Below are 24,622 nucleotides of genomic sequence, written 5' to 3'. Positions count from 1 at the left end.
ACCGACATAATTTATATACATAAGTAATAAGTATACATCCGGCCCGTACTTATATAGTTTTAGATAACAATAAACGATTGATAAAATTAACCGTGATTACAATAAGCGGCGACCACTGTACATGTATATAATGTATAAGTATAACAAACGTACAATGTTTAAAGAGAATATTATACAGCATAGAGCACGAGAGATAAAACTTATTCAATTATAATTTTGCATTCAATATTTGCTTTATAAGAGAAACGCAGTTCAAAAACCAATATGAAACCAATCAGATTTTGTCAGTGTTTGAATTGGCTACAAAAATATGCAAAAAACGATGTTACGAGTATATATGTATAATTATTAATTATACATATTTTACATCAAAACTTAACATAGAGAGAACGTCTAAAATGCTCTCTAGTATGTTTACTAAACAAAAACAGTCATGAAACGCTCACTAAATAGAGGATAGGAGTTGTATAACTCCAAAAAGTTTGATCAAAGGAAACATCAATGTTTATTACGAGTTTAACCAATTCAATGCATAAGGAATTATAACATATATAAATGATATATTTCATTATATGACTATTTTTGTATTACCGTATTTTATGATATTATATTTATTGGAAATTCTAATCATCCTGATCCTTAAATGTACCTTCTATATGAATACTAAATATTATCTTTAATAATAATTTAGGTTTTTTTTGTTTATCACAGCCTACATATAGGGCATTAATAGTTATGGCACAGTTATTCTGTGTCTATATGGTCCTGATGCCTTATGATTAATTGTATAGACTCGGGAGACCGAACAATGACATCTGATCGTATTATATAAATTATTAATAAATAATTAAATTGTATTTACATTTTCGATCTGCAATGACAATATTATGCGTGCGGTTTTTTTCAGTGGGTATACGAACTCGTGTATTAATAATATTTTATACATTTATAAGTATATTAAATATTATGTACTATTTGGTGTGTGTGAACCCATTTTATAAATACTCGACTACTTTCGAGTGTAAACAATTTTAATAAAATTAATGGAGGTTGTGCCAGTAAGTCTAACACCAATGTAACGCTTTCAAAACATTGCATTTCGGACTATCACTGAGCCCGTCTGAGCCTACCGATTCGAAAAAAAAACTACGCAATTCATCGTGATATGGTGCTGCTTACAATAGCAGACGAATCCAAAGGTTTGCTCACCACACGGCTACATGAGAAGAGGCTGGATCACCATGTCAATCAATTGGTCATACAAATATTAGATTACTCCGTTGACAACAGACGTATTAATAGCGTCTGAAATCATACGTTTAAGACTTTAGATTAAGGTAGAAGCCACCTAAAGTGACTCTATCAACGTGTTAAGTATATAATATATTTTATATTTATAGTATGTAAAATATATATAATATTGTTAAACATATTTATAAAGACCTTTGGGTTGTTTGAATAATGAAAGCCCCGGGGGGCATTTGAAAAAAAAATTATTATAAAATATCACAAAATCATCGCGATTTCAATTAATTTTAATGGTCACCGATCGGTGTATTTATATTGTAGTCACTATACATACTATAGTGTATCAGTGTGATAATAATAGGTATATGTGTACTGTATATTTATATAAACATACGAATCCGGATTATCCCCCTTTCGCTGTATACGATGAAATTTAATTTACTGCTGTTTATACCGCAGCACTGGTATAATATGTAGCCAGTTGTATCACAGGTACTAGAAATCTAGTTGTTACGTATATACCACGACAGTATGACACCTGTCCTAATTTCGATTAACACTTTCGTGAAGTATATAATTGTATTTAATCTAACGAAACGGTGCCGCGTGTCGTAACTCGTATTTATGTTTGACCAAATAAAATATCACACCATAACCACATATATTATTATAATACGCTATGTATACCACACTATCGCCACTCAAGGTATATACACTATTATAATCCATCGTCGTGAAACAACAAAACAGCTAAAACGTTTTTGGTTTTTGTATAAATATAGTAATGGTATGATGATGGGGATAGCGTGTAGTTGCACTTAACTAATGACGTCAGCATTAAGCACACCATAATAATAATAATAATAATATATATGACATAAATAGGGTTACGGGCAAACGGTCGATCGAATTGAATAGTATATATAATATTTTACGTGTGCAATACGCTCGATTAGTGTCTACGTCATACTTGTTATCAAACCTTATCAGTGATAGTAACTGGATCCAAACAAACCAATATTTTAATGTGGAAATACACTTAAAATACTTTTAAGCATAATGCATATAATAAAGACTGAAGTACGATTTTTTTTTTATATTTTATGGAGTCAAATTTAAGATTAACCAGTAAGTAATTATTATTCTCGTGTGTGATTTACTTCTACCTATTGTTGAAATCTGAATATTGTGGTAAGTTATTATTTATTGTACCTACTGCTTATTATTTGCTTGCTGTTTATTTTGCTTTTAACATATACAACTATATTTTTGAATTTAGTTGTCTGTGCAGTAATTAAATTATTTTATGCTTCAAAATGGTGCTTTGTTGGGCATTTGGGTGTCTCCATTATAATGAAAGGGATAATTGTAAATTTTATCGCCTTCCCAAAGAGCTAAAACAGAAGAAAAGCTGGATCAAGTTGCTAAGGTTTTTTAATTTTAATATTGCTTATAATATGATGCATTTTTAAATTGTTTTAAATAATGTTAATTATGATAATCAATATATATATTTGTTTACTTGCGTAGAAGAATAGATGAACCTGGGCCAGGTGCTCGTATTTGTAGTTGTCATTTCAAAGATGGCAAAAAAATCAATGGGCCTACAATTCTCCTTCACTGACCTCATCATTTTATTCCACATCATTTAACACCAGAGAAAAAGAAAAAACGGAGTTCTACTAGAAAAAAAATAATCATGCAATATGATAGTAATATCTCAGATGATCACTCACATAACCATGAAAGTATTTCAGAAACAAATACAATCAATGATATTAGTGATGAACCATTAAATTTATCATTAAAATCATCATCAAATTTAAGGTATTAATATAACCTAACCTAACCGCATACAATAAGTAAAAAATGTTAAAGTTAATCAAACATGTATAAATATATATATACATATATTTTTTAGTGTGCAATCAAAAAACCAGAATGTAAATAGTTCCATTGTTGTTGATGCTGAAAATTATTTTTTACAAAAAGAAAACGAAGAATTAAAATTAAAATTAAATAATTTAGCAATTGCCTTTACTTATGAAAACCTAAGTCAAAATGATGATTTAATACATTCATACACAGGGTTACCCTCTAATGCTGTATTTATGGCACTTTACAATTTAGTTAAAAATGTAGAACTTAATTATTATTTAAAATGGACTGTTGAAACTATTAGTAAGCCTGATCAGATTCTTATGACCTTAATTAAATTAAGACATAATTTCCCTCATTTTGATTTATCTGTAAGGTTTAAGTGTAGTAAATCCACTGTTAGTAATATAATTATTACTTGGATAAATATTTTACATAACACTCTTTTTTCTAAATTTATGAAAGAAATGCCATCAAGGTTTAAGAATAAGACTTGTTTGCCAAATGCATTTAAATCATTTCCCAGCTGTAGAGTTATAATTGATTGCACTGAAATTTATACATCAGTATCCCGCCAATCAATGAATATACAACGGGATACTTACAGTAGTTATAAACACAGAAACACCTGGAAAGTCCTTATTGGAATTTCTCCAAATGGTGTGGTTACATTTGTGAGCAGCTTATATCCAGGATCAACCTCCGATAAAATTATAACTTTAAAAAGTGGTATCTTAGAACAATTAGTCCCAGGTGACGTTGTTATGGCAGACAAGGGATTTTTAATTGGTGATATTTTACCTCCTGGAGTTTCACTAAATATTCCACCTTTCTTAGATACTCCACAATTTACTCCACAACAAATTATTCAGACTGAATCAATAGCAAAAGCTCGAATACATATTGAGAGGGCAATTCAACGTATTAAATGTTACAAAATATTAGATTTTATTCCATTTTCTATGCTTAAACAAGGTGAATATATTTTTAAAGTTGTTGCAGCTATAACTAATTTACATAGGCCACTTTTACATGAAATTCAAGAAAGTATGTAAATAATTAAATATTTTGTCACAAAGTTTAAAATTAAATTTAATTAAATATTTATTCTATCTATTATAATGTAATGTAATGTAGGTATTTGATAGAATAAACTTATTATTATTATAATTATTAATTTGTTTTTATATACTTATTTTATATTCATTGATATACTTTAATATTGAATCATGTACATTATTATTATTATTATTATTTATTCATTATAGGCATTTTTCTTTAATGAATTATAAAATACATATTTAAAAATAAACAATATCACTCATCAGCAAAACTAAATTTCAAACTCTTAAATTTAAAAAACATTTTAAAAACTATATATCAACAAGATAAGGTATATATTTTTCAATGAAAAATGTTTCCAGGATTTCTAAATTTTCTATCCATTTAACATCTTTTTCGATTTCTGTTATTAATGCCTGTTTAGGAGTCCAAATAACCAAATAACAAAATTGACGATTGGTTAAATAGAGTTGGCCTTGAATCTGGTCCCAATATGGATGTGTTTTATTTACAAATAATTCATTATTTTCCTTATATAAAATATAGTCATGATTTTTTGTAATTTCAACTTCAAGAACTGCATTCCTATACTTCCATGGACATTTCACTTCTACAATATGACTTGAATTAACAAGTCCATCTGGTGTAGCACCTAATAATCCACTAGTTTTTAACCACAGCCCAGTTGGTTTTACATTTACATTTTGATCTTGTTCTAGAACCTTAATACCACAAATCTCATTGGTAATACCCCATTGTACAGCATGCACACCAGTAATATTATTATTTTTCAATTTTTTAAATAATGACTTTGGGAACTTATTTCTTTTACAAGCAGCTAGAACTATACCAAAATTACTAGCTGTCAATCTATGTTGCCTATAATGAAACCATAAAGGATTTTTTTGCTGTCCTGTAGTGTCTTTAACCAACTGTAATATAGTGCTATCATTAATATGGAGTTTAGTGAATAACAATTTTTTAAGAGAAATAAAATTTTTCATTCTAACTAAACGTCTAATTTCCGGATCAAGAATAATAACACCAATAGTCTCAACTAATGCTATATTATTTTCAGATGGTTCTGGTTCTGGTTGTAACAACCAAGAAAAACCAACAGGTTCTGCCAAATTGTATATTTCTTCTTTAAAAATGTTTATATCTGTTTCTGAAACAATGGTGTCTGGAAAATCAATACTACCATATATTTGATTAATGGTTTTAATTTCTGTTGACAAATTATTTTTCCTAGCACTCCACGAACAAGATTTATCAGTAGAACTTAGATTATAATGAGTGTATATAGCTAAGGCAGCTATGTGATGGCAAATAGCTGTGCCTCGGGGGCAAGAGCATTTAGAATTTGTAATACGATCATCATTTATTAAAATTTCAACTTTGTATGGATCACTACGCATACTAGGTTTAACTTCCCCTACAATTATACCTAAATTAGGATCCATTTGAAATTTAAGAACATGATTGTCTTTATAAGCTATTTCACCTCTTTTAAGTTGTTTGATATTATTTTTGAAATAGTCTGAAATTGATGTTATTGATAATAAATGATTTCCAGCCATTGCTATTATCTAACAGAACTTAAAATAGTAATAAAAATTACTTTTTTTAATTTTAAATTTAAATTACAGAGAAGTACAAACGATTTATAAAGGTATATAATACAGTATTACAGTATATTAGAACTATAGACTAAAATATTTGTTTGGATCCAAATCATAATTTTGATAAGGATTGATAACAATTGTGACGTCACACTAATCGAGCGTATAATAAGCCGAGGGATAAACGTTTGCGTGAAATCAACGTACAAAAACGGCGCCCCCGCGTGTGTATTTGTGTTATCACAATATAATATGATATCGTAACAATAACATTATAAATAGGCCGCTGTTATTGTTTATATCGATCAATTAATAAAACAACGAAATGGTAAAATATTAAGAGCGTGTACGGCAGAGCACTCACTGTGGGCCGCACTATATATGTTTACTGATAATATAATATGTGAATGTCGTGTGTGTGCTGTGCGCAAAACCAGCTTTATAGAATTCGAAATCTCGGGCTTTTATAAAAACGACATAGCACTGAAGTTAAAATAAGCGTCCAATATATATATATATTATACCCATATACATCTAATAAGTAATAGTTAATATTATATAATATATATATATCAAAAGTAAACAATATATAAAATATCGGTTGAAATCTGTGCACACTGTGTGTTTGGGTATTATTTTTCAATTAATTTCGGAAAAGAGACTCGATGACCAAATATTAGCACAACCATAATAATATAATAATGTATATAAGCGCATACAATTCTTTTGTGCGTGTAAAATCGATACTGAGTTCAACCGGACAAAATAAACGTTAAATAAACGAATCTGTTATGTGTAGTAGTTCGACATTATTTTCAATTAACTAAGAAAACATCGGGGACGTTAAACGTCGGCTGGCCTCCGTGTGTCTATTATATACAGCACACAACTCAGTATATTGTGTACCAAACGGCGGAAAAGCGACAAAATCCAATTCCATTATTGTATGTGTAATATAATGTAATATATTATTATATTATTTCCACTATAAATACCCATAGAGACCGTCGGTATTAGGTACCGACGTACCGTGTATGTGTGCAATGTATTAAACCCTAACAAAAGTCATACACTCATCTGGACGTGTGATGTCGTGTGGGGATAAAGTGAAACGAAAAAGGTTTAAACAAATCGAATAAGTCTGTGTGTTCGAGTGCACATCAATGGTTTGATTGAAATTTATGTGTAGTTGTTCTGTCAATATTTATTATTGCACAAATCTTTTGTTTAAAACTTTTGGAACACTATTGTTCAAGTCACTAATCAAAAATAACTTTATTGATTGTGTGCGTTCAACATATTCAAAAGCACAACTTCAAAATGTTGCTCGTTTCTAAAATAGTTTCAAATTTTAGATTAAAAAATAATGTATACCTAGTACTTCTATAGGATTTTTAATATAAGATTTGAGATATAATAAATTTTTCATATTAAACCTATTACCGAGTGACTTAGCTAGGTAAACTTGCGCCTTGAGTTAAAAATTATGAAATTATTAAAACAATTAAAAAATAATATCATTAAAACTTTATTATTATTATAAATAGTATAGACAGGATGGTTTCAAAATATCATAAAATAAATAGGTTGTTAATTAAATAAGTTTAAAAAATGTTCGTTATTATTGCCTAACCTTGATAACAATGTTTGAGTATTTAATTCAAATAATACTTAATAAAAAATACCAACAATATTTAACCTTAAAAATAATATAACAATAGTATTAAATAGTTACAGTCCTAAGTCTTCAAAAAAAGAAAATAGAAAAATATTGTTATTTTTAAAACTTTTAAGTATTTTAATATGTATTTGATGGTCAAAATGTAGTTATATGAAAAAAAATACTTCAGACACAACTTAGTATTTCCCATTTAAATAATTCAAAAAGCCAAAAGGTATTTTTTGACATAATTTACAGTTAGCTGCTTAAGTTAGACGTCAAAATATTAAATGCGGTTCTAAACACTTCAATATAAATAATTTTAAAATTATTCTAGCCCGATCGGAAATTAAATTATAAAATATTATTATTCAACATTTGAATTAAAAAAAAAATATCACGACATATTCGATAATATTTGAATACATAGACAAATTATAATGACAACGCGTTCTTTCGCAAGCTTTTCTCAGTATAAAGAAAGCGCTTATTTTTAAATTACAAAAAATAAATAAACTAGTTTTGCTTAAAAATTTCAGTTTTTCCTTAATTTTTTCCCGATTGTTTTTAAAAATACCAAAACTTTTAATTTTAACATTTTTTCAAAGTATAAAGTACGATCCAATTTATTATCAAAAATGATAATCAAAGCATTCTTCACTACTTTTCGTGTATATATAAACATAAACACACATACAAAAATACACTGTAAAATCAATATTTTCATCGCTACCTATAATCTATATTATATGTTCTGCTAAATCTAAAAACAAATTTATCGGAAAAAAAGTACTAGTAGGTACCTACGATTTAATTGGGTAACAACGATAATTTCGTGTCTTGCACATTTAAAAAATAGAAAAAAAAAAATCAAAAATCGTCTGAGATAATGAGTGTTTATAATGTTTCAATAAGCAATTGTCAAGAACATACATAGTAAGAATATTGGAAATAATATTATAATAGCTATACGCATAATACGTATTAATATTATGACTCCACACATGCGGGCACTCGTGTTTCGTATGACACAGTTTTATTATTATTCATATATATACGATTGGTGAGATGCGTTTTATTTTTTGCGAATGCCGAAGCGAGCCGTCGCCATTTTTGTCGTTGCTGTTTCAGTTATCGAATGATATAGTGTACCACTAAATTCTTGCGAAAATAATAGTTTAGCGAAAACGCCTGTACCCGTTCATTTGCTCTAAAGAGAAGAGTAGGGGACGTAGTCATATACTACGCGCGAGAGAGATAAACAGACAGACAGACAGTTCTACTAATAGTATATATAATATTATGTTGAGATTAAGCACGCCCATAATAATGCGAATAATATAAACATATATTCAATACGTCGTATACAACATATACAATTATCGTCGTTTCGCAATAATTCTAGCACAAATAAATCTTTATAATTATTATGTGTATATAACTTTTTTGCATCTACTACATGAACGCATCGTTAATTATGTTTGTTTTTTTTTAATATTGCGAGTTGTGACTTATCATGTATAAACAAATAATAATATTTTTACCAGGTACTTATCGGGTATTTTTATAAACTATAAACAAATTTCACTACTACGTATATCGCCGTATATATATGTAATATGTATTTTATGTTGTTTAGTATACTTTTTTTCTTCGCTGCAACAAAACGAACATAATATTATAACACACTATATGTGGGCATTTTTAAAATTGGGTCAAAAAGAAAAGATGCACCGCGCCTGCTGTGTTCAGATTCCAATCCGTATATTATACAATACGATACATACAATAGACATAGAAAAAGGACAATAAAACTGCATTAAGAGACGGACCTGAGCACATGTTAAAATCGACTACATATGTATATTATCATACATATTTACTTTCCGTATATTATGTTCTGAATTATATACGGACACCACAAAAAAAATAATTCTCTGTTCGGTCGTATGTTATACAAATAAAGATAGATACGACGATAATAAAAGGGGACTTACAATCTGCAGGACGTCGGCGTCGATCGTTAACTACATATTATATATAACATTAAAATACTATAATATAAAGCATTTGAAATCTGTCACTTTTCACCCACGACCCGGATGTCATCTAAATTATATTCGGTACCAGTTAGATATACAATTTCACTTTTTTTATACTTAATATGAATTCACGTTAATAAAATTATGTAGTACAGTTCATTGATATTTTCAAATGTATATATATAATATAAACACGTGTTTCACCAATTTTAACAGAATTATAATTTTTCTACGAGGAATTAAATTAGTAAATAGCTAGTGCCTAGTATTGCTAGTAATAACTAATAAGCCGACTTACACATAATTAGCATTCAAATATCAACAACAGTTTATGCATAGTAATTTTTATAATAAATCGATAAAGACTAAGTTATATTTTGTACAAAAAGATTCAATTTTTAATTTACACAAAGCACTATACAACACTTTGAAAAGATAAGTAGACGTGTATTGACTAGTCTATTGCGTTTAACCGATTATTAAAAATGTTTTCTAAAACCCAATATAAAATAGTTAAAACCCCATACTACTGCCATCTGAACATCGTGAATCTAACAGTCAAATATATTATATACTTATATTATGTATTAAAATTAATATATAATACTATATTTTATGTGTTGTGAAATCTTTCAATAGTGGACGCTATGAAGAAATTAAAAGGTATGTGGACAGTGGACACATTGAACGCAAATAGAGACGCCGACGTGGCCGCATTGCTATATGACCCGATTATGCCTTTATAAAATAGTTTAGGCTATATGGTTAATTATAATTTTTAACGAAGTTTATGAATTTATTTAAAAATTATTGTGAAATATACTAAATATACTACACAAGCCTATATTATAATATTATTTAAAAATCGATAGGCAGTACTACCTTAGCCGACGCGCAAACTGCTAACTACAGATACATCACACACAACTGCTAATGAGGTATAAACCACATACCATTATTATAAATAGTATATATATAATACATATATTATATTATACTCGGAATGTCTGTCACACTATTAATCATTATAAAATTAATAATGTGGTCATTATTGTTAAGCACTAATAAAATATTAGTTAACAAATTGTATATAAAAAATAAAATAATGATATGTCATCACTTCATCAGATTAATATTTTATATACTTTTATTGATGCGAGAGTGTGAGACAACGTTTTCGTGCAAAAGTGCAAACAAATTGCAATTTTTCAATTAATTCATAATTAAGCAACATTTTTTTTCTCTAAGACAATTATAATGCACTTGCGGTATATATATATAATACATTACAATAATATAATATATACTATATAGTAGGGTTGGGCTTTTGACTAGTCAAAATCTTTTAATGACAATTGACCAGATTTTAACTCGTCAAAATTGTCAAAATCTTTTTTTTCCTCGTCCTTAATTCAAATGTTATATTTAAATGGAAAAAATGTATTAAAAGTTAAAACCATCAAATAGTAACAAAAAACATTCAACAGTGATTATTGATTAATAACAATACAAAATATAAAATAATTAGTCTTCTATTAGTTTAATAGTTAGTAATAACTAATAAGTAATGATAAACTTAAAATAAAATAACAACTTAGTTAAAGAAAAAAAAGTTACATTTTTCAATAGTAAGTACTAAGTAGTAACAATAAACAAATTAAAATAACAACCATATTTTATAAATCATATAAATAATAAAAATAGACAATAGTAGTAAGTTAATAAACAGAAAATAAAATATTGACATCTTTGAATAAACATACATTTAAACTTTCAATATTAATTAGTAATTACTAATTAATAACAGTATAAAATTAAAAATAGTAAATACATATATATTATATATACTTTAAATTTTAAAACAAGTAAGTCTACAATCTACATAATTACATTTAGTTAAAAAAACTTAATTATTATCAATTTGCACATCAATCTCAAAATTCTCACTATCGAGTATCGTTGTCTTCAATTTCAGAAGAAATGAAAACTGGGTCTTCTGTATCTATTTCCATATTTTTCAGCAATCTAAGGTTATGGTAAACAGATGCTAATTTTCCAGTTGTAGATGTTTTAAGTTTATTACGGTTTTTTGAATGGATATTTCCCCAAACAGACCAATTACGTTCAGCACACGCTGTAGAGCTTGGTAATGTTAGAAGTACTTCAGCAACATCAGCTAGAACACTTTTGTTTTTGAAATTACCTTTCCACCAATTTGCAAATTTAATATGATAAGACCATGGACGATAATTTTGATAATTAATTACAGAAATATCAGTGTGACAAACATAACGCTTATTAGTACAAAATGACAATATTGGACAGCAGATTTGTCTAAAAACGATATTTAGTATAACCATGGAAGTTTTTTTTTATTTTGACTGGATTTTAACCGGTCAAAATCTTTGTGGTCAATTGACCACATTCTGACCGGTCAATTGACATTGTGCCATCTCTAATATATAGTTAGTTTATATGTCTACAGTTAAAAGTGTCAATATATAACTACTGATATAAATAATAAAGATTTTTCACTTAAAAAAAAGTCGTGTACCTACAATGTAATTGTTGATACTTGATAATACAGGAATATCTTTATCGTATTACAATATTGTTTAAAGTATCATATTTTATGCAGGTTGATATACGCAGTGATAATACGGTAGGTACCTACCTACGGTACATGTGTGGCGAGTAATATATTTTATTAAACAGTGATGAATCGGCAAAGTCGCCAATATAATATTATACAAGTTACAAATACTTTGCTGATTTTTCAATAGGAGATATAATATACATAAATATTTCGCTTGATATCAAAGGCGAGTTCAATTCCGTATGTATATCCCAAGGAAATACTTGAAAGGCTCAGCGTCGGGATATTTTTTCTCGACACCAAACACATTATACAAGATTCAAAGAGAACGGGCAAATTGGTTTTTGATTTTTTTTTTTTTGCGTGCACAAGAATATAATATAATGACAAGCGCGAACTCGTATAAAAAAAAAACCGGTGTGGACGACGAGGAAATCGGAATAAAAGAAAAACGCGCTCGTAGTGTTTGTATAAGCCCAAAACAGTTATTGTTATAATAATTATAATACAAGGATTTTTCTTACGTCGCATAAAACCTTATCGGTACGTATATTATAATATTATTGTTATAAAATAGTATTTCGTTAACAAACCCCGCAAACCTCGATATTCGACAATATTCTACAATATATTATTATAATTAGGTATATGCGCGTTTAATTTGACGGCGCGGTGGCTCGCGAAGACTTACACGTCCATTATTGTAATGTTCGAAACGTAGTCTGGCAATTATTTCCAGTTGGCATACAAAAGATTCGGCGAAACGCGTAAAAAATAAATAATATGTAATAATTATTCGGTATAGGTAGCACGATCGTTCTGCAGCGGTGTTCGGCGCACTGCAAACAATAATAAATAATATGATGTCTACAAGTTTTTATTGCAGAATAATAATATATTTGTAAAATGAATAAAAACAATTTCTGAACGAGAAAAGAAAACATGATAATTGGAAAAAAAATTTTCACACTTTTGACGTTTTGCAAAATCAACAAACGAAAATAAATTTAATTTTCCGACGAACCGGGCGAGGGGTTTAGTGAATTTCGGAAGAGTTATTACCGCCGACGATGAACATAATTTTCATTTTTATTTCGTACTTTGTGAGGACGGTAAAAAAAAATGAGCGGAGAAAATTGGTTTTGCTCGCTTAAAGCTGACAATAGAGTGACGTTGTTACAATATATATTTAGGACTGTAACGCACGGACTGCAAATCGAATAGCACGTACAAAGCCGTCGCCGCCATGGAGTAAAAAAAGAAAAAAAAAAGTAAACGACGAAATTTAAATTAAAACCGACGGGTCTTTCGGGAGGTGAAATATTATAATAATTGTTGTTGATCGCTTTAAAAAAAACTGTTAACGAAAAGTGCTTTTCGCGAGCGTTCCGAAACGCAACAGCATAATAACAACAGTGTAATCATTATAATAAAAGCCAGCGGTCGTGTGCTCTGCAGAACGGATAATAATGTAATTATTATACGACGAGGACGACAAATCACATCGGACGGGATTTCGAAAATATACAAACGACGGCGACACGCTTTCGTACTATATTCGCTTTACACGTATTATTATAGGTAATGCGTATATATTATTATAAATATTTAAAAACATTACGTTCAAACGTCTCTATACTCACAAGGAGACTCCATAGGGACGTTTGTGTGTGTGTGTGTGTGTGTGTGTGTGTGTGTGTGTGTGTGTGTGGGTGGGTGTATACAACTACTCGTATACAATATTATAATAATTATTATAATGCAAAAACAACGGATGGCGGTCGGTGTTTGTTGTTACGTTTCGTGTAGTATGTGTAGAAAGACTGCGGTGTTGAAATCTCGAGAAAATTCGATTCTCGCGCCGCATTATCTTAAGGTGAATAAATCATGTCTGACTTTCAATACGGCGGCGGCGGCGAATTAATTATAAAATACAACAGTAAATATTATTGTACATACACATATAATATTTGCGAATCTTCTGCGATACACATCTTCATAATATATTTTCCATACCTACAGAATTAATAATAAGACTCTCGGGATTCCCAATTACTGTTTCCGACGAAAAGTTGTTTTCGCTTTCACTAATTCTGTGTTTAATGGAATATATATATGTGTAATATATGTGTATAAAAAGTATTCGCGTTGTATCCACGAGAATGTTTGAAAACGCACGAATGGTTGTTATACGAAAAACGTGTAACTATATTATTATATAGGTAGGTATTGTTAAATCGCAAAACAGGTGAAAGTGACTATATATTAAATATAATTTCGAGAGTGAAACTTTGCCAATTACCACATGTATGATGTACCGTCATCGCGATAATTATTTTAAAATCAAAAAGATTCGAGTAGTAGGTACTCGCGATTATTCACCAAGCGTGTTCACCCCTTTTTGTTTCTTCGATATAGACGATAATGCGGTTATGATAGGTAATAATTGTTAAACAGCAACAATATTAACCATATTTTTAAATTCCTGTGATATTTTTGTATGATTCGAGGAGTTAAAATCAAAAAATGGTTTCGGAAGATATAGAAGTTATATTATATATTTAAAAATTTTAGTAGTTATAATAAATAACTACTAAATACGTAAATCAACATTTATAATATTTGTAAGAATGTTCCAATATTGTAATAAATATTAAACCCAACATTAAAAACATTGGTGGTTTAAAATTTTTTTTAAATCAAATTTAAATACTGCCTGCCTATATTATAATTAGTATGAACATTTTATTAACTGAAAAACTATTCGTTCGAATTTTGAATTAACTATAGGTAAGTATTTTCAAAGGAATCACATACTAAATAATTTACAGTAAAGAAGAGGGTAAGTTTTATATCTACTCAAAACTCGGTTCGCGAAGTTTGAATATCATAAGAAATTACCGTAAAACACAGAATAATATACTGTTGTAGTGGTAGGTACACTGCAGTGGTGCAGCTACGGATATGGCAGCAGGCGCGCGGGCTCATCGGACGGCCACACGATTCTGATTTATAAAACATAATTATATGATATTATACCAAGTTCGTAAACTTTATTCGCAGAGTTGTTATAATGTTATATTTATAAATCATATATACATATATATATATACATATATATATATACCTACTACCTACATCGAGTGAAAACTCAACTTTACACATAATACACTGTAATGTAATAATACAAGAAAATTAGTTTTCGGGAACTCATTACGAAAAAACACATGAATAAATCATTCGACAGCTGCGCAGGAACTCCGAGAAACGTAACACGGCGTGTGTATGGGTGTCACGATCTTCCGCGAAAAACTAATATGGTAAATACGACGGTGAACGTCAATTATTATCCGTCGTGGCGGAGACGGCAACCCTTCGGAGAATATCGACTTTTGAGTATTTGCCGTGCCACTGCTGTAGACGGCCACAGTAAGTCGATATACCATCGTGTTCCCGGAACATTTTATATACTTTTTTCGCTAAATTCGATTTTCAAACTCGCGTTTGCAGCAAACAAATAATCGAATGACGGACGTAAAGTTTTCTTATACTGAAAATGTATTCTCATTTCTCAAGAACTTCGGACGGAAACTTTTAAAAATATTACCGTGCGAACATTGTTGCAGCTGGGGTATATTGCGAGGGGCGCTCGAAACAAAGCGAATACCGCCTAATACCTCATCTGTACTGTGTGTATGTGTGTGTGTATGTCTCTTTCTCTCGCTCTCCCCCTCTCTATATATAATAAAATCTGTATTCAAGATTATTTTAGCATGATCGTCTAATTCAAATTATGACTGTCCTGTCGACAAACTTTGTTTGTCTCCAAATAAGCGCACCACAACACCTTTTCTGGTGCGAATTGTATGTTGAGCAGATGATATCATTTGGAAATGTTGAATACGATTCGAACAACTTGTTTCTGAATTTCATTATTTTCATTTAACGTATTATAAGGAAACATTACATATAGATACTTTTAATTATATTTATAAAACCGAGAGTTAGAGTAGTGTTCAAAACCGAAAAAATGTATATTATATATATATAGTTTATAAGCAGGGCTCGGAAGTTCTAGCAAACGCATATTTTTCTTGGTTCATCCTAGAACATCCAAAGTAAGATACAAATATGTTTCACACTTTTCAGATGTCATACACGAAATTTTATTTCGATATTTTTTGTATATTTACGGGTTTTACTGCTATTTTGCTAATTTAAGGTTTTTAGTGCTATTTTGGATATATTTCACATAAATACATATTATAGGAGCTATTTTATTAATTTGAAGTTATAAATGCTGTTTATGGCCATATTTTCAAAAACTAAATTACCTACCAAACAGCCGCCTAAAAATATGTGAACGAAAATAAATTTTTTTATTTTAAGATGGTATACTCATCCGAAATAAACTGCCTTAGACCGTTGTTATCGTCGATTAAATCGGACAATTCCGTTCGTTTCCAATAAATTGTTTATTTTTAAAATCGTGTCAGTCACATCGTACTATCACACAATCATAGGATTCGTTGTATTATTGTGCTGCAGTCGTATTCCTGTCGATACCTAGTACCTACCATCATGTTCTATGAAAAACATTAAAAATCTGTAAAAATAAAAAAATCGAATACTTCATATTTAAAAAAATTTATAAAATTTAATATATCTTATATTTTATGTTTAAAAAAGTTTGTTGAACATTTTATTTTACATATTTTCCAATTTTTAGTGCTATTTATAGCGCTGATATTAATGTTTTTATGTGCATATTTAAGCGCTAAAAATTAATTTTTTTAGTGCTATAACTCCCAAGCCCTGCTTATAAGACACAAGACATATATCCATTGAAGTTGATAGCTATTATAGATAATATACACGTAATTATATTTACATACCTATGCTATTATCTTAAACAAACGATTTTACTTAACTCAACCTTCAAGAGTAGTACTTTTGAATTTCGATTTTAATTCACCGACATTTAAAAAATAGACCATTTATGCATTCCGCATAATAAAGTATAGTATAATATATGTATAATACTATAATAGTAAAATATTATAGCAGTCATTTAGAATTACTTAAAAATAATACTTATTAAAAATTTAAATATATTTAAAAATTTTACGAAACAGGTTTTGAATATATATAGTTAATTTATGCATGATATAAGTGTTATCTTGCAGTGTACATGTAAACGTAATAATATATGAACACACAATACACAAAAACATACGTGAATAATAGTACATACGGCCTTTATAATAGATGTATACACTTATTAGCAGACAACAATTTTTTTCAAATTTTAAATTCACACATCAGCTGACTAGAAAATTGTTTTTTCATATGCGATGCTATCTTCACGGAAGTAAACGTTTGTAAATGTAAATACTAAAATATCACGGTAAATGGTTTATTAATTTGTCTAACAATATAATATTATCTCGTGCGTACACAGTATATACAGTCACGTGTCACTGTTTAATATAATACGCGCGTAGAAAACACCACCCCCTTTTTTGGAAACTAAATAAATAATTGTTGAAAACTATAATTACAGCAATAATACATTCATAATAATATTATGACGTCGGTATCTACCGAAACGCCTATCACTTAACTGTAATGGATAATACGATATTTCGATGAACGATTATTCGCTTACATTATATACATACCTCTATAGGCCCTATAGTATGTGTAGGGGGTATATTATAAGGTCTCACACGATTATATAGTGTATATACAATTTAATACATATGTATCTTGCTTTATGCTTACATATATATATGTGTGTGTTACTGTGTTAAAATATACAATAGTTACGTTATAATAACACGCATGACGTGCTCGTGCAGAATGTGTCGTGTATTTTAGATGGGGTGACCAATGGCCATCATCACCGATATTGATGGAAACGGTCTATTCCAAACGGAATATAAATTAACGAATTATACGAGGTCAATAGTAACACCTTATCGGTTTCTGGATGTGTGCAGTCAACCGAATTATATACGTATGTCAGAAAGGTCAGACAGGTTTTTTTTTTGATGCTCTGTATAATTTATTAATTTATTACCGTGTATACCGGCTGGTGTTTGCGTTATGACGTTATTGACGCAGTGCTGTATGTATACGATATAATAATATATTATAATGTCATTGCCCATCGGGGACCGATTTTCTGTTTTCAATTATATATAATATATAAAGCCCGTCGTCGGATTCGTATACGACTCTTATCTGACACACTGCAAAGAGCGTGTGTTTTGAATTCGTCCTTATAATAGTATACTAGTCTTTTTCTGACAGCGTTATCACTATAAAGTATCGATATTTTGAAAAGTACTAAAGAGAGTCGAAATAAGTCTACGTAGGTACCTACGATATAATATAATAATCAAACGTGTTTACACAGCATTAAATGCACTAAGTAATAAAGTATAGTCTTATATACATAAGAATGATACTACATAACAATATTAATTACTATGCTACAGTATGTCATATAATAATAAATCACTGAAAAATCTGTCGTCGTATACTCTCGTGTGATTGCAGTGTAGACCCCGAAAAAACACATTTTACATTTTTACTATACCTAAAAATGAAATACTATTAATTGTATTAATTGTATACGAGTACAGAGTGTGAGCATTCATAATAGTATGTGTAGTTGTGTGTGTATGTGAGTGTGTCTCTATTTGTGTGTGCGTACGGCCTACTAATTTTGAATTGATGTTTTTTTTTACTTTATATCCATTAAAAAATCTTGTTATTTATACTGAACACTTTTAAGTTATTATTTATAAGTCTTAGAATAAGAAAAATAAACCAATATATTTCAAACATTACATGCATATTATTATTTTCATGTTTTTATTTTTTTATTTTTTTTACTAATAACTATATTATAAATAACTGTATTTCACTTGTTTAGAAACTATTAATATTTAATTTATATAACACCACGAGACTTATGATTGACAGCAACATTTTATGGATGTTGATTTTCTATTTTCCACATGATTGTATACGTCTATATAATATGTTGTGAAATATACCGAGTCCCCGCATAATTGTTTAATCACTCCACCACACATTGCTAAAACAGGCGTAAAGTATATCGCGTTTTCTCATCACAGCCACCATAACATATTCACCCCTTCAATTATAAATAATAATAGGATACAATTTTAATATAAATGAAACAAATTAATATACGTGTTCAAATTATACGGAAAAATGTTCAATCTTATGTAAATTATCCTGAATGATCTCTAGCCATTGAATAAAACTTTTAAAAACATATTTGAATATTTCGTTGAGTTTACTAGATAATGACATTTACACTATTTTAAATAAAATGCATGTCCTTCCAGATTTTTAAATTTCATATACTCAGAATTTTAAAATATAAATAATAATGAAATAAATTAATTTAAAAATGAAAGAATGATGCCGTTTTAATTATATAAGCTTCGTGATGAATTGAAATAGATTTTCAAAATTTTAATGGATAAATATATTAGTCGGTATATACATTTATCGGTCTACCAATATGATTTTATATTTTTGACAACAATGTGGACCTACAGTGTTGATACTTATGGTACAGGGTTTAATGAAAATAGTCTATACAAACAATAACTAACAATGGTTTTTATGTATAGAAGATTTCGGAAACTTAAATTCACTCGGAATGGACATTTATTGAGTCGCAAAAAAAGTATTACATTGTTGTGTCTCTTTCGCGACAATACAGACCCACAGCGTTGTTATTTTTGTATTTGGGTCAAAAGAAAACGAGTCCGTTTTCGGATTCCAATCCATATTATATAATGTACAATACATAATCCACTATATACCTACTGTAGGTAGAAAACGGACAATAACAATATATGAACAGCGGTGATAGACTGGGCCCTATGTGCCCCGGATGTGGAGATCATCTACGCCTGAAGTATCTGTGCATTATGTTCTGTTGTACACACGGACCCGAAGATATTAACTGTCTGCTCAGTCGTATACCTACGTATCATCATACATGTACATATTATAGATAGGTACGGTGTGATGAAGGTGAAACCGGACTTGTAAATTATAACAATACAACACGTTTGAATTATAGGTCATTCGCAGTCCTCTTTGTCCACATATTATACATCACCTATGTACAGCCTTTAGTGAGGTAGGTAGTCAGGATGCGCATATTGTAGGTAATGCAGATTGGTTCCTGAAAAAATTACATTCCAATATAAAAATGTTCGAATTGGTTCTCAAATAAAATAATACTTATATAAGTTATAAATGTTATAATAGTATAGGTAAAACTGCATGTTACAAAATATGTCTCATAATATTTAATTAGGTTTTATACGGTGTCCGGGAAAGTTTATAAATATAATTTTATATTATCTAGTAAATTGATTACGTTTGTTTCTCGTCAATCTTGTAACAATACTGACTCAGTCACACGCAGTGGCGTAGTCAAGGGGGGGGGTGTTTAAACACCCCCCTTCGGCCGTATTTTTATCAAAAATATAATGTTTATAATATAGGAATACAATCATTTATTCGCGGTGAAATGTATTCTGTTATGCCGTACTCACGTTATCGACTACACTGGTGATAATAATCATAATCATTCAATTATTTTATTATTTTAATACGGTTGTAGATTTATTTTATTTTATTACTAACCCCCCCCCCCCCTAAAAAAAATCCTTGCTACGCCACTGGTCACATGTATATATTTATTGAAAAATAAGCGTGTGCGTTAAAAGTGATGTCAAGTGAGAAAAATAAAAAACTCTTCGTGATTAAGGGGCCTCGCTACGGTTGTAATTTAAGGGATATAATTTAGGCAATTCATAATTTCGTCTTAGCCGCCCGAGATCTATGGGTTAGTTGTAACCGAGTACGCGCATGCACATGTTAATAACTCGATAACAATAAAAATTCACTATACGAATTTTACGATAACTTACTTATTGATTTGAAAAAATTAAAGTTAGTTAACGTTGTCCGATCTTAATTCTGAAAAAATATTTAAATTCAGCAGAAAAATGTCTGTATATCGTACGAAACATTTCGGTTTGAATTATAATTTTAAATTTAACATAATAATTTGAAAAAGTTCATATTTTTAAGTTTTTATTACCACTTCATTAGAATATAAGATTTAATTGTTACAAAGTATTCCGTCGATCTATAAACAATTTTCTACCGAGTTCAGAATTGTTTTCAGAATCAAAATCGGACATCTTAAACTAACTTTAATTTTTTCAAACCTTTACGTCTTTTGAGCTCAAATTGACGGCAGTAGCGAGGCACCTTAATGGTTTTAAATACTGATTGGATATATAATATATTCATAATAATTTGAAAAGTTATATTAACGAGATTGTATTTTCACGAAAGCTTGCGGGAACCAATGCGTATAGGTATGTAACACCTGTAGACGACCTTGGAATCAATTCGACGACAATATATTGGGAACCAATGACTCGCCGTATATACGGCCGTCCCATATTATATGTTTAAGAAGAAGAAAAAAAACAGGGTAGGTTTATATACGAAACCGGATTAACGGGCTGTGGTACGTCGGCCCCTTCTGGAGCGCGTTTTCACACACACACAAACACAATATCGTATTGTGTACAAAGTATTGTGACGGTATCTTACAAAATAAGACACTTTCCACCCTCGTCTGGGACCCGACCCGGCCGGTATTGTGTGCGCATATATAATACCTACCCGTCTTATTGTGGCCGTGTGGCGACACCGAGGCGTCGACGCCGACAAATGTACGCACACGTTCTGACCTGTTCTGCGTACACACGTATTATATGGCCGCAGAGAGGTACATGCGATGCGATAATATCGTCTCACAATGATAATATTATAATGGACGAACGCGACACGGCAACAGCCCGCAGTGGCGCCGGTCGGGCGCACGCAGTCACGTACTGGCACCACCGTCACGTACATTTCTGTTACGGTAGTTCACAGTACACGTTGACGGCGGCGGACCGCCCGGCATGGCCATTGTTCGCCGGTGAAACGGGTATAATATGATTTTGTGGGGTAACGACGCGTTTTCCGAGAATCTCGTATATAATCGAATTTTTGTGGCTGTTGGGGCGGTTATCGGCGGTGAGCGGCGGGCGGTTGGGCTGTGGGGTGGCCGTTGCGGGGGGTTTCGTTTTCGGTATACGCGCGCATTGTGCCTGTTGTAGTCTTATTACTGCAGATGATCAGTGGCGGCGCGTGAACAATTTTATAGGGTAGACAACAAGACAACCAAAGATATGGTGTTATATAACATTTATTTAAAAACTAGATCATCATAAAAAAAGTAAATTACATAAAATAACTATATTTGAATATAATTTAAATCGATTCTCCTATTTTGTTTTGTCGCGAATACATCTATTACATTGTTGATAAACGTTGGATCTTTTGATAATTCACCTAACATTTTTTTTTCAATAGCTAAAGTAGACAAAGATGAAAGCCTATCATTTGTCATTGAATTTCTTAAAAAGGATTTGATACGTTTTAAAGTACTCATGGATCTTTCACTTGAGGCTGTTGTTGCAGGAATAGTTAATACTAATTGAATAAGTTTCGTGACTTCTTGATATACTTCTTGAAGCTCATCTAAAATAATGTTTATAATTAAAATTATAATTTATTTTAAAAATTATTAAAAATATTTAAGAAATGTTTTAGGTTCTTACTTTTAAATATAAAATCAATAAATTCCAAAGGAGCGAAATATTTCAATGGATCTGCATATATTATGTAAAGCTCATTTTTTAGACGATCTTTATCAAAAATATCTGGATAGTATTTAAAAAGTTGTCTTAATTTTTCTTCTGGAAAATGAACTTTATATGATGCAAACATTTTTTCATTTATTATTTCAACAAACTCTAGTTTTTCAAAATCTTTAAATCTAATATTTATTTGAACAATTAATGAATCAATAATCTCATACGTAAGTCTACGTAAATTAGATCCTTCCTCATTTGTATACTTTAAATCTGTGTTTAATTCAACGGAACATTTTATAATATCGTGTATGGAAGTTTCATTTCTCAAATCTTTTATCCGTGAAGTAAGACTTTTAATTTCGTTAACACAATATTTAATATCAGTAGTTGATTTATTTTGTAGAATACAAAATGTGTGATCAGTAAATATAAATATTTTACTGAAAAGTACCAATAAGTAAACAAATTTTCGATTGTTCATAATACTCAATATACCAGATGCAGTACAAACAGAATTGGAATCCCAGCCAGGGTCATCAACTACATGAGATACGGCATTTTTTAGTTCATTGAAATGAGTTTTTATAGTTAAAGCAGCTCTTGAATGATAATTCCAACGTGTATTGCATTGATTTGGTAATTTAAATCCTTGCTCTCTTAATAAAGAACTTCTTTTAGAAGATCTACTAAAAAATGTGTGGAACATAGTAAGGTTTGCTATAAATAATTTAACATCTTTTATTGATTTTGCGCCGTGAAGTAGAACTAAATTCAATTGATGAGCGTAACAATGTATAAAAATAGCCATTGGATAAATATTTTGTATAATTGACTGAACCCCATTTTTTTCACCAGCCATAACAGAAGCACCATCATATGTTTGACACACAACTTTTTTACCAATATTCCACTTTGAAAGTTCATTTAGAATTACTTCGGATAAACCAGCCGCAGTCTTATTTTTGGAAACATCAAAAAATCCTATAAATCTTTCTTCGATCTTATTGTCCAGAATATAGCGAAAAATTAAACTCATTTGAGATTGGCATGATACATCCGTAGTTTCATCGGCTTGTATTGATATAAAATTTGTAATTTTCAGTTCTTTTAAAATATGAGAATTTAATACCGTAGTTACGCAATGGATCAAGTCATTTTGTATGTCGTGTGAAGTTCCTTTAAAAACAGAATTTGTGCAAAAGTGTTCTCTTATAAATTGCTCTTCCTTAGCAAGTAAATCTAAAATTTCACAATAATTTCCTTTATTTAAAGAACCTTCATTCTCGCGATGTCCGCGGAATGCCAATTCTTGTTTCCCTAAAAAACAAACTACATCGATTAAACGAGCTAATATCTTTCTGTTTATGTCCACTTGTTTATTATGATTAATTGCAGTTAACCGACGACTCTCAGATATTGAATGTTCAATCCTATTTTTACCCAGCATATGAAAACTTTCCTTGTTAGTCAGATGTTTTTTTGAAATTTGGTGTTTTTCAGCTTTACGAACTAAATTTTTAATATTAGGAATGCCATTTATACTCCACTCATTCTCTCCTCTGAACAAGACACATATGTAACAGAATAATTTATTTCTTTCAACGCTTCCTGCTAACCAGTTAAATTTTGAATACCAAGACAATTGAAATTTTCTTAAAGTTTTTGCTTCTTTATATTCTAATGATAAATGTGGCGTTGGTCTCTTACCTTTTAAATTGCATTTTTCTTCA

The 24,622-nt window shown here is 29.9% G+C and overlaps 2 protein-coding genes and 1 pseudogene across 2 annotated transcripts; 2 read left to right on the top strand and 1 right to left on the bottom strand.

Moving 5' to 3' along the window:
• The first annotated feature begins 2,564 nt into the window (after window positions 1-2,564).
• On the top strand, window positions 2,565-3,560 carry LOC132925518 (uncharacterized; annotated as a pseudogene).
• A 33-nt stretch (window positions 3,561-3,593) lies between these two features.
• Window positions 3,594-4,181, top strand: LOC132925517 (uncharacterized). Its single transcript, XM_060989909.1, has one exon. The coding sequence runs from the start codon at window positions 3,594-3,596 to the stop codon at window positions 4,179-4,181; it is 588 nt and encodes a 195-aa protein (XP_060845892.1).
• Window positions 4,182-11,458: 7,277 nt separating this feature from the next.
• On the bottom strand, window positions 11,459-24,339 carry LOC132925516 (zinc finger MYM-type protein 1-like). The gene is made up of 3 exons (XM_060989908.1): window positions 23,388-24,339; window positions 22,553-22,776; window positions 11,459-11,806 (listed from the first exon to the last, which is right to left on the bottom strand). Exons 1-3 carry the CDS (start codon window positions 24,337-24,339, stop codon window positions 11,459-11,461), a joined length of 1,524 nt encoding a protein of 507 aa, XP_060845891.1.
• Between the last annotated feature and the right edge of the window lie 283 nt (window positions 24,340-24,622).

Source organism: Rhopalosiphum padi, chromosome 3 (assembly GCF_020882245.1).
Source record: "Rhopalosiphum padi isolate XX-2018 chromosome 3, ASM2088224v1, whole genome shotgun sequence".
NCBI lineage: Eukaryota > Metazoa > Arthropoda > Insecta > Hemiptera > Aphididae > Rhopalosiphum > Rhopalosiphum padi.
This window is presented reverse-complemented; position numbering and strand designations above follow the sequence as displayed.